Raw genomic sequence first — 12513 nt, 5'->3', positions numbered from 1 at the left:
ATAATTGCAGGCCTAGCCAGATTCACCTATATTGCATGAAAGAATAAAACGCAAAGTCTGATAATAAGCTCTGCCCACTGGAAAATCAAAGAGTAGTTTTGTATATGAACTGAAGGTGTAGCCACAAAGGTTGTAAGTAAACTCCGTGAAGCCCAGGTGAAAACATTGTCAACTCCCCACATAGCAATCCTTGCTAGAATTTGTGATTTTACTATGATTCCAGAACACAATGACAAAAATCTGTAGTTCCTTGGTGTACATGATAACAAAGAAATGAAGCAGGGATGAAAGTATTAGTTGTTAGTTGTGAGTTTAAATGCTTAACAGCAAAGTTTGGATGTTTATATACACCTTTCTTTTTTTAATAGGATATGAATGTTGCTGCCTAGACCAACTTTTATTGCCCTATACTTAATTGCCCAGAAAAGGTTAAGCATTAACCACATTGCTGTGGTTCTGGAGCCTTTTAGTCTCCAGACCAAGTAAGGATGGTCTATTTCATTCCCTAAAGGACATTAGTGACCATTTTCTTTTAATAACAATTAACAGTGTCCATCCTTAGGCTTGCTTATTATTCCAATTTTGATATTTTTATCAAATATCACCATCATGGTGGAAATTGAACCTATGTGTTCATTAGTCTGGGGATTAAGTTACTAGGCGAGTAGAAATTACTAGAACCTCGTGATGAAGGGCTTTTGCCTGAAGCATTGATTTTCCTGCTCCTTGGATGCTGCCTAGCCTGCTGTGCTTTTCCAGCACCACTCTAGTCTTGACTCTAATCTCCAGTATCTGCAGTACTCACTTCCGCCTAGTAGAAATTACTACCATGCCACTGCCTCCAGGGTGGGACCATTTGCCACAGCAGATTCGCCGCCAACGATTAACCACTGCCCTTTGTCCACTGAGGACGCTGAGCCACTGCCCATTGGCCACTGAGGACGCTTAGCCACCGCCCATTGGCCACTGAGGATGCTTAGCCACTGCCCTTTGTCCACTGAGGATGCTTAGCCACCGCCCATTGGCCACTGAGGACGCTTAGCCATCACCCATTGGCCACTAAGGATGCTTAGCCACCACCCATTGGCCACTGAAGATGATTCGCCACCGCAAATAAGTCATATATTTTGAATATTGGTCATGATTTGGAGATGCCGGTGTTGGACTGGGGTGTACAAAGTTAAAAATCACACAACACCAGGTTATAGTCCAACAGGTTTAATTGGAAGCATGCTAGCTTTCAGAGCGACGCTCCTTCATCAGGTGATTGTCACCTGATCACCTGATGAAGGAGCGTCGCTCCGAAAGCTAGTGTGCTTCCAATTAAAGCTGTTTGAATATTGGTGGTAGCGTTTGCTTGTTTTAACAACCATTTATTTTGTTAATAGATTTTTAAAAATTTAACAACGTTTAAAATTTTAGAGAACAAGCATATCTAAACTCTATAAAATTGTCGTTATATTATTTAAGATAGTGTTTACGTTGCGTTGTTCTTGAATACGGTGGAAGAGATTGTTTGGAATATCTTAGAGGAACAGCGCATAACTACCAAATGAACTGAAATTTCATTGTTTAATATTAATGTGAGATTTTACTGCCATTATAAAGATTTTTGAAATATATTTCCTTTTTCTGGTTAAAGTTTATAACACATTTTTATATATAAACCAATAAAATGATATTTATTTTACCTCTTTTTTTTATCAATATGTGGTTGTATAAATAAAGGGAACTGAGAAGTATGAAAGAACAGGCGGGAGGGAAAACAATAAGTACATATTTCCGGTGGTGAATGGTCTCCAAGAGGTCAAACAACCCCGGTGGAGAAACGCTGGTGGAGAATCTTCACCATCGTAACCCTTAGTTACTTATCTTGGTTATCAGTCAAGAAGTTCAGATATATTTTTAAAAATAACTGTGTAAATTTAATATACTTAGATTTATTTAAATAATTACTTAATATTCCTAATAAGGGAGTGAAACCCCTTGATGAGGTTAGATTATTCCCTTCATTCATTATTCTCCACTTGCAACCTCCATCAGAAAACACAGCTTGTAGTCCTCAGTAGCTCCTTTCCCCTTTCTTCATGACCACTTTCGGTCACTTCAAAACAAAATGAAGATAGAGAAAAAAGCGGATGACAGAGGTTTAAAAAAGAAGCAAGCAACACGACTAAAAACGATGGAAGCAGAACAGGGGACAAGGACTGACTGACAGTAACCTGAAGCCAAAATAAGAGAAAGAGAGAGAGAGAGACCACAGTTTCTGATTTACTGTCTTCATGCCAGAGTTAATTCACATCTGATGCTGTCAATTGAAAATCTGCATTTTTTTTGACAAACAGGATGGTTATGGAATTGGGAGAGAACAAAACTTGTTGCATGAAGCCACCTAATGGTCACTAGAGCCACGGCAACTGCAGAACAATTTACATTAAAAAATTGAATGGGAAATATTAATATAGTCATTTATAATGAGAAGTGGTGGCACAAAGTTCTGAAGTATGCAGGCCAGCATGCCATTAGCTTTCCTCACTGTCCGCTACACCTGTATGTCAACCTTCAGTGACTGTTCCACCCTGACACCCAGGTCTCGTTGCACCTCATCTTTTCCTAAACTGCCACCAATCAGACAATAATCTGCCTTTCTGTTGTTGCCTCACATTTATCCACATTATATTGCATTTGCCAAGTATGTGCCCACTCAGTCAGTGTTTCCAAGTCACCCTGCAGTCTCTTAGCATCCTTCTCACGGCACACACTACCAACCAATTTAGTGTCGTCTGCCACTCAGCTGTATAATTTACACCTGAATTTGATCTTCCAAAATGCATCACCTCACATTTGTCTGGATTAAACTCCATCTGTTATTTCTCTGCTTAAATCTGCATCTATATCTATATGACAATGCTCCTCACTATCTGCAAATCTGCCAATTTTGGTGTTGTCTGCAAACTTAATCCACAATCAGACCACCTACATTTTTCTCCAGATCATTTATATGTATTAGAAACAACAAAGATCCCAGTAACCACTAGTTACTGATCCCCATTCCAAAAAGCACCCTTCCACTACGACACTCTGTCTTATGACTAAGCCAGTGTTGTATCCATCTAACCGGCTCCCACCAGATCCCATGAGTATAATGTACCAGTCTGCCATGAGGTACCTTATCAAATGCCTTACTAAAGTCCCATGTAGACAACATCCACTGCCCTTCTCTCATCAATCATTCTTGTCACCTGCTCATAAAACTGAATCAAGTTGGTGAGGCATGACCTTCCAAATACGAATAAATCCTGAATCTCAGTATCTTCTCCAACAGCTTCCCATTACTGTTATGAGGCTCACTGGCCTGTAATTATCTGGATTATCTGTTTTCCTTGTTAAACAAAGGAACAACATTGGCCATTCTTCAGTTCTCTGGAACCTCACCAGAGGCCAAGGAGAATGCAAAGATATCTGTTAAGGCACCAGCTACTTCCTCCTTTGCCTCTCACAGTATCCTCCTTAAGCCATTGTCCAAGGATATTTCTTAGCCACTTTTAGCCCTTTGAGGTGCGAGACAAAGAAGTAGAAGATAATGCTGAGGGGGAGAGGTGACCTAAGTTGCGAGATGGGCCAAGTGGAGGTCAAACACTGGCATTGAACAATTAAGCTGACAGGGCTAGTTTTGCACTGTACATTCTCAGGTGTGACAGTGGCACACTGGTTAACATTGCTGCCTCACAGTGCCAGGGATCCGGGTTCAGTTCACAGCCTCGGGTGGTTGTCTGTGTGGAGTTTGCATGTTCTCCCTGTGTCTGTGTGGGTCCCCTCTTCATGCTCCAGTTTCCTCCCAGAGTCCAAAGATGTGTAAGCTAGGTGAATTAGCTATGGTAAATGTGGGGTTGGGGGGTGTTGTTCTGGGTGGCATGTTCTTCAGAGGGTTGGCGTAGACTTGATGGGCTGAATGGCCTCTATCCACACTATAAGGATTCTATGAAGTTGGTCAGCTTCTGAACCATGACGGGGAGCCCTGTTAAGGAATCGTGGACCTTTTGAAAGTGTTCTCAACTTTATATGTTATAATTAGATACTGTATGATAGCTACGTCCCTGTCCCTAAAGGCAAATAGCCATCATTATGCTCAGATGCATTGAGCACTTTCTAAAGTGGATAACATAGAACATAGTAAAATACAGCGTAGTACAGGCCCTTTGGCCCTCGATGTTGCGCCGATCCAAGCCCACCTAAGCTACACTAGCCCACTATCCTCCATATGCCTATCCAATGCCCGTTTAAATGCCCATAAAGAGGGAGAGTCCACCTCTGCTACTGCCAGGGTATTCCATGAACTCATGACTCGCTGAGTAAAGAATCTACCCCTAACATCTGTCCTATACCTACCTCCCCTTAATTTAAAGCTATGCCCCCTCATAATAGCTGACTCCATATGTGGAAGAAGGTTCTCATTGTCCAACCCTATCTAAACCCCTAATCATCTTGTACACCTCTATCAAGTCACCCCTAAACCTTCTTTTCTCCAATGAAAACAGCCCCAAGTGCCTCAGCCTTTCCTCATATGATCTTCCTACCATACCAGGCAACATCCTGGTAAACCACCTCTGCACCCTTTCCAGTGCCTCCACATCCTTCCTATAGTATGGCGACCAAAACTGCACACAATACTCCAGATACAGCCGCACCAGAGTCTTATACAACTGCAACATGACCTCATTTCCTCCGGAACTCAATTCCTCTACCACTAAAAGCCAGTACGCCATATGCCTTCTTCACAGCACTATTTACCTGGGTGGCAACTTTCAGGGATCTGTGTACATGGACACCAAGATCCCTCTGCTCATCCACACTACCAAGTATCCGACCATTAGCCCAGTACCCCATCTTCTTGTTACTCTTACCAAAGTGAATCACTTACCTACATTGAACTCCATTTGCCACCTTTCTGCCCAGCTCTGCAACTTATCTATATCCCGCTGTAACCTGCCACATCCTTCCTCGCTGTCAACAACTCCACCGACTTTCGTATCATCCGCCAACTTGCTCACCCAACCTTCTAGACCCTCCTCCAGGTCATTTATAAAAATGACAAACACCAATGGTCCCAAAACAGATCCTTGCGGAACACCGCTAGTAACTGCACTTCAAGATGAACCTTTACCATCAACTACTACCCTCTGTCTTCTTCCAGCCAGCCAATTCCTAATCCAAACCTCCAACTCACCCTCAATGCCATACCTCCGTATTTTTTTTAGCCTATCATGGGGAACCTTATTAAATGCCTTACTAAAATCCATATACACCACATCTACCGCTTTACCCTCGTCCACCTCCTTAGTCACCTTCTCAAAGAATTCAATAAGGTTTGTGAGGCATGACCTGCCCTTCACAAAACCATGTTGAGTATCCTTGATCACATTATTCCTATCCAGATGTTCATAAATCCTAACCCTTACAATTCTCTCTAAGACTTTGCCCACAACAGAAGTGAGACTCACCGGCCTATAGTTACTAGGATTATCCCTACTCCCCTTCTTGAACAAGGGAACCACATTTGCTATCCTCCAGTCTTCTGGCACTATTCCTGTAGACAACGAGGACATAAAAATCAAGGCAAATGGCTCTGCAATCTCCTTCCTTACTTCCCAGAGAATCCTAGGATAAATGCCATCAGGCCCAGGGGTCTTATCTATTTTCACCCTTTCCAGAATTTCCAACACCTCTTCCCTACATACCTCAAAGCCATCCATTCCAATTAATTGTGACTCAATATTCACATCGGCAACAATGTCCTGTTCCTGAGTGAATACTGATGAAAAGTATTCATTCAGTGTCTCCCCAATCTCTTCAGCCTCCACGCACAACTTCCCACTACTATCCTTGACTGGACCTATTCATTCTTTTATTCCTGATATACCTATAGAAAGCCTTTGGGTGTTCCCTAATCCTACCAACCAAGAACTTTTCATGTCCCCTCCTTGCTGTTCTCAGCTCTCTCTTTAGATCCTTCCTGGCTACCTTATAACTCTCAATCGCCCCAATTGAATCTTCACGCCTCATCTTTACATAGGCTGCCCTCTTCCCTTTAACAAGGGATTCCAATTCCTTATTAAACCACGGCTCGCTCACATGGCCCTTTCCTCCCTGCCTGACAGGTACATACTTATCAAGGACACTCAATAGTTGCTCCTTGAACAAGCTCCACATATCGATTGTGCCCTTCCCTTTAAGCCTACTTTTCCAAGCCACGCATCCTAAGTCATGCCTCACCGCATCATAATTTCCCTGCCCCCAGCTATAACTCTTAAGAACATAGAACAATACAGCATAGAACAGGCCCTTCTGCCCATGATGTTGTGCTGAACATCTATCCTAGATTAAGCACCCATCCATGTACCTATCCAATTGCCGCTTAAAGGTCACCAATGATTCTGACTCTACCACTCCCATGGGCAGCACATTCCATGCCCCCACCACTCTCTGGGTAAAGAACCCACCCCTGACATCTCCCCTATACCTTCCACCCTTCACCTTAAATTTATGTCCCCTTGTAACACTCTGTTGTACCCGGGGAAAAAGTTTCTGACTGTCTACTCTATCTATTCCTCTGATCATCTTATAAACCTCTATCAAGTCACCCCTCATCCTTCGCCGTTCCACTTGCCCTGCAGTGCACACTTATCCCTCTCCATCACGAGAGTAAAAGTCACCGAATTGTGGTCACTGTCCCCAAAGTGCTCACCTACCTCCAATTCTAACACCTGGCCTGGTTCGTTACTCAGAATCAAATCCAGTATGGCCTCACCTCTTGTTGGCCTGTCTACATATTGTGTCAGGAAACCCTCCTGCACACATTGGACAAACACCGACCCATCTTGGCAGTCAATATCTGGAAAGTTAAAGTCCCCCATAACAACCACCCTATTACTTTCACTCTTCTCCTGAATCATCCTCACAATCCTTTCTTCTACGTCTCTCGGACTATTAGGAGGCCTCTAGAAATCTCCTAAGAGTGTGACCTCACCTTTCCTATTTCTAACCTCAACCCAAACTACCTCAGCTGGCAAGTCTTCATCCATTGTCCTTTCCACCGCTGTAATACTATCCTTGACAAGCAACCCCCACCTCTGATCCTACTAAAACATTTAAACCCTGGAACCTGCAACAGCCAATCCTGTCCCTGTTCTACCCATGTCTCCGTAATAGCCACAACATCGAAATCACAGGTACCAACCCACGCTGCAAGTTCACCTTCCTTATTTCGTATACTTCTGTATTCGGATAAAGTTCTCTTCTGTATTCAATAGTATTGACAATTATGTATTAGAGTATCATCTGGACTCTGTGCTTTGATATTTTTATATTGATTTAAGGTCAGACATCTGTTGAGCCTTTGAAGTATCTGAATAGGTGCCTAGTGTGATTGAATCTCCATCTGATGAACCTTTGAAAATGTGAACAGATGGCCATCTGTTCAGGTAACTACAATGGCACCATTTTATTGATTTCTGGATGGTTTGTTTCTACGGGTAAAGAGATGAAATTGGTTTTAAATAAATGTAGTGACAGGGAAAGGGAGTAGGGTTGAGGAGGGTGGAAGGGGCCAATAAAGGAAGGCCCTTTGAGGTACCAACACATTACTCAGGATGTTCAACTACTTATTTGAGTTAAACATCATCATTTTATGCAAAAAGAGTCTGGTGGCACATCTCAAATCTGAGCAATACACTTCATCCAACAAGGATAATAATTTGTTTTACTAATTCACTTGGCATCTTTAATTTGAAAAGAAAAATACAAAAGCATGTTGTTGTCAACCTGAATGGAATTTCAAGGTCAGCATCAAAGGAGTGCCTTAAGTAGGATCTTATGTGAAAGTAGGGAGATGGAGAGTCATGGCAGGATAGCAAGAGATTTGGCAGCTCTGTATTTATGATGGAATCATCTAGGTCTTTCTGGATCAAGGAATAGGAGCATTTAGGAGTAGAAGAAATCTCAGAGGTTGGCATCTTGGAGCCTCTTTTCATCTCTGGTAATTTTTCTGGAGGCATACCATCAGCTGCAGTTTAGGGTTGCTACTGAGATTTATAGAGCTGTATGGTGATGGATGATCCTTGGGTTGTGGGTAGTTTGAGCTGAGGAGAATGAAATCTTGGTGTACTTTATAGAGTCTAGCTGGAACTGATGAAGGTAGCGAAACAGTTGTGTGCTACAGCCAACTGTTGCCATCTGAACTTGAGGGGTCTAAGAAGGGTTGTGTAACAAAGGGAATGATCAGGATTGGAGTGATTATAGTTTTGCTGAATTAAGTAGTTCATTTTTTGAAAATGCTTATTTTCAAGCATTTAACACTTCCCTGGGATTAAGCAATGCATTTAGAACACTTTTAAAAATTTCTATTCAAAATGTTGTCTCTGGCATCAAAACATTAACTCAACTTCTCTCTTGCTGAGTTCCTTCAGCAATTTCGGTTTGCATTTCGACCCTTTTGTTTATTTTCGCTAATGGGCTCAGTATGTGGCAGGCTGATGTTGTTAGTCTTCATGGAGAGTTAATTCACCCAACAGGGTATTGCTACTGGACTAGCAGCCCAGGGGGCATCAGTTCAAATCACAAATTGTAAATTGAGTTTGATTAGTTTGGTTATGCTGGACTGACAAAATGGGGAAAAAAGAAGATCGTCACAACACTCCTATTGGCTCACTGATGACTTTAGGGAAGGGATAGTATCTCCTCTCCACATAGAATCTACACGTGACCCCAGTCCTGCATTATGTTGCAAACTCTTAATGTGCTTTGAAATACCCCATTAAATCAGAGTTGTTATGGTAATTATAAATATGCAATAATTGAGGAATTGCTAACAATCATGCACATCCCAAGGAGAAATGTTATAATAATTATTTACATTTAGATCATATTTGCAAAATTTGAGCCAACAATCAGAAAGTCACTTTGCTGAGCAAGGACAAAACTAAGTCTTTGACGTAATATTTTTGTAATGTCTAATAAAGGAATTCTATTGTCTGTTACAACTTGATTTCATACTTTTTGTCCATCTAGAAAAGGTATCACTTGAGACCATCGATATGAGTATTGTTGACTTTAATCAGTACACACCACTGGGAGGAGTTTATTATTTTGACATTCTGAAGCTGCCACCTCAGCCCAAGTTTGTTAAAGGGTGGAGAATCGTCCAGGTAAATGGCTATTTTATACTACAGCATCTGAATGTTGTTTAAACAATGCTTTTATTTCAAGAGATACAGTAAGTGGTAAGATCCCAGGAGACATTCCCCAATGTGCTGTGGTTCTAGACAGATACACCAAGTCATTAAAATGCCCAGATGAGGAGGGTTGAACTGGTTCCCGTTCTTTTCTCATCCACCTTTCAGTTGGTTGCAATGAGGTCTATTTTTAAAGGATCCCTTCCCTCATGAAAACCTTTGCCCTTGACACTGTTTTAAAAGGAGTCAATTTAACAAGGTTTCCTAAGTTAAAAGAGAATGAGTTCATTACTTCCCACGTGCAATAATAATTAGTAATGCAACACAAATGGACTAGAAATTACAACTGGGCTTCAAAAGATAGTGGCTTAAAAAAGAAATATACAAATCAGTCTCTGAATTGTTTGTAAAGAGTGGATGTTAAACGTGGTCAATAATGTGGAGGTTATCTTAAGGTTAGCATTGGTCGTGTTAAGATTCTTGGTTTTGCAGGTTGGTCGAGTTCCTTGTTATTTGATTTCGTTAAACTATGACTGAATTCCAGAAGTCAGGATGAGAGTCCTTTGTTACCCTATTCTCTTTTGGCCGGATTACTAACTTGCTGATTCCTAGCACTTGAGAGGATCTCTTTACCTATAACTAAAGGATTTTGACTGTGACCTTTACTGCGTACTAATACTCAAACCCAGGCTAAAACAGATGAGTACCTTAGCTTTCTCACATACACAAATAGGTTCAGTTCTAATAACTCTCAAGTAGAGTTGAAAGGGGCATTTTAAACTCTGTCCTTCTAAATCTTTCAGAGGATAAATACAAAACGTGTCTGTCTGTAGGTTGGGACATAATTCACAAGGGGTGTTCTTGCTGCTGAGCAGGGTTTATCAGCATCTCATTATCGTTGTAGTCACAAGATGTCACATTCCAGTTGGTTTTGATCTTCCTCTGCCTCCTTTGCAGTTTTTTTGAAGTTCCCTTCATATCTTTTGGTGAGATAGTCCATGGGTCTGTCTGTTTGTCTCTCTCTCTTTCTGTCTGTCAACAGCTACTTTATTTACATCAAGCATTCAATTCAGAAACTTGAACACAGTTTGAGAAGTACTGGCTTGGACTATTTTTCAATTCAGCCCCATTTTAACACTTAAAAATTAATCAAACCCTGGTTGTCAACAAAAACAAAACAGTAATAAAGAAACATAGTAACATTTACCATAAAACTATTAAAGTTTGTGTATTATTGATAAACATGATATCTCATATGACCATATGTTTTTAAAGCATTCCGTAAAAATAGTATTTTATGCATTCCCCAGACCTTTACTTCATCTGAGCCATTCCAGCTCATGAACTTTAACCAAGAAGCTGTGGAAATAAAGCTGAATGTCTTGAGTTGCCTAGTGTTGGAACATAGATCATACCAAGGATAGATCTGTTTATTAAACTTAAGGTTATTACCAACAATTTAGTTTGAATCTGAAGTGCTAGTAGCTTTAGTTTCAGAAACAGACTTGAGCAAAGTTTTGATTGACTTGGTCACTGCAGCTACAGCTACAGCTGATCAATGCTAGGTTAATGTTGAGCCACACGTGCTTGTGTGTCTGAAATTCAAGGTGTATCGTGGTTAATCAGTCTCCATACTCTCTGGATGGGTACAATTATTGGAAGATCACTACACTGATCTGACAGTGTGGTCACTTTTTAGAAAATTGATTGCTTAGTCAGAAATATTCTTTGAACTACATTAAACAAAGATTACAAAAACTTGAATAGTTATGGACATAATTCACTTACGTTTCAAATTTCTTGATCTTTTATATTGATTTTGACCAGATTGCACTAATATGTGAGCAGAAAACACATGGAAACTTCAACCCTCTGGTTACATTTCTATAGAAGATCCAAATAATAAAGCAACTTCAAGTACATTGATTTCTGGTACTTTAACATTTCATATTATAAAACTCCACAAATAGTATATACATGATTAATGATGAATAAACATATTATGTCAATTTTAGCTGAAGGATACAGGATTGATGTCAGCTCCCTATCCACCAGAGTCAAACAAGGAAGACAGTCCCACCCCAGATGAAAAGGAAGGTGAAAGCCGTAATGCACCACCCACAGGAATCACACTCAAACTCCCTTCAAAAGCATTGTTCTTTGAACAGCCTAAGCCTGCTCGATGGGACCAAACAGGTATCAAACTCACTCAGTGCACAATTGGAAAATTAATCAGTAATAAAAAAATTCAGACCATGCAACAAGCAATGTAAGATCTAGAGTCATAAGCCAACTTCACCTCAGAGTGAATTGAAGTGGGCCTTCTTGAAAGAGAGATTCTCTATTTGTTTTGCTGTGGTCAGGACTAATGCCTGATCTGCACCATACAGTTTTATCATTGGAGTGAAGCGATGTACTCATGGAATTGACCCTCACAGACTTGAAAATATTTTCTGGAAAACATTTCAATAAGGTTTTTCTGTTGTTTGTGGGTGGGGTGGGGTGCAGTATATCAGCATTAAAATACTTTCTTAATTACTTCAATTCTTTATTAAGCCACACAGCAACTATATGTCCATCCTCAAACTTTCATCCAGAATCAATCCCTGTCTCACAAAGTACCTGCTTGCCACCCTGGTGCAACCCACAGCCAAAGATTCCTTTGCCATCCTTCCATGTGATCACAATGGGTGAATATTCATAACCTCTTAGAACTGGACTGGGAGATGGGAAGGTTGGCAATAGGGCATAGGAAGCCTTCAGGTGGGGAGTGCAAGATCTTCCCACCACCATAGTGCCAATGACCAGCATTGGGGTAGTATGGCCATCCACCTTGTGGTCATTTAAGGGTCTGCCATGCTATGTGAAGTTAGGTAATCTCTGCATGCTTCTCAGTAAGCTCCATTGGTGGAGGTTCTTTCTTTATAGAACATAGAAAAATACAGTACAGAACAAGCCCTTTGGCCCACAATGTTGTGCCGAGGTTTAATCCTAATGTAAAATATAATAGCTTAACCTATGCACCCCTCAACTCTCTGCTGTCCATGTGCCTGTCCAGCAGTCACTTAAATGTTCCTAATGACTCTGCTTCCACCACCACCTCCACTGGCAATGCATTCCATGCATTCACAACTCTCTGCTGTAAAGAACCTACCTCTGACATCTCCTCTATACCTTTCCCCTAATATCTTAAAACTTTGACCCCTTGTACCAGTCAATCCTGCCCTGGGGAAAAGTCTCTGGCTATTGACTCTATCTATTCCTCTCATTATCTTGTATACCT

At 41.0% G+C, this 12513-nt stretch overlaps 1 protein-coding gene across 1 annotated transcript in view; it reads left to right on the top strand.

The window, feature by feature from the left end:
- The window catches only part of dnai7 (dynein axonemal intermediate chain 7), an 84334-nt gene that overhangs the window by 50343 nt on the left and 21478 nt on the right, over nt 1-12513 (top strand). The window contains exons 9-10 of the mRNA XM_060843073.1: nt 9067-9203; nt 11246-11426. Coding sequence (XP_060699056.1) covers nt 9067-9203; nt 11246-11426 — 318 coding nt within the window. The remainder of the gene's footprint in view (nt 1-9066; nt 9204-11245; nt 11427-12513) is intronic.

The sequence above is a fragment of the Hemiscyllium ocellatum genome, chromosome 23 (assembly GCF_020745735.1).
Source record: "Hemiscyllium ocellatum isolate sHemOce1 chromosome 23, sHemOce1.pat.X.cur, whole genome shotgun sequence".
Classification (NCBI taxonomy): domain Eukaryota; kingdom Metazoa; phylum Chordata; class Chondrichthyes; order Orectolobiformes; family Hemiscylliidae; genus Hemiscyllium; species Hemiscyllium ocellatum.
This window is presented reverse-complemented; position numbering and strand designations above follow the sequence as displayed.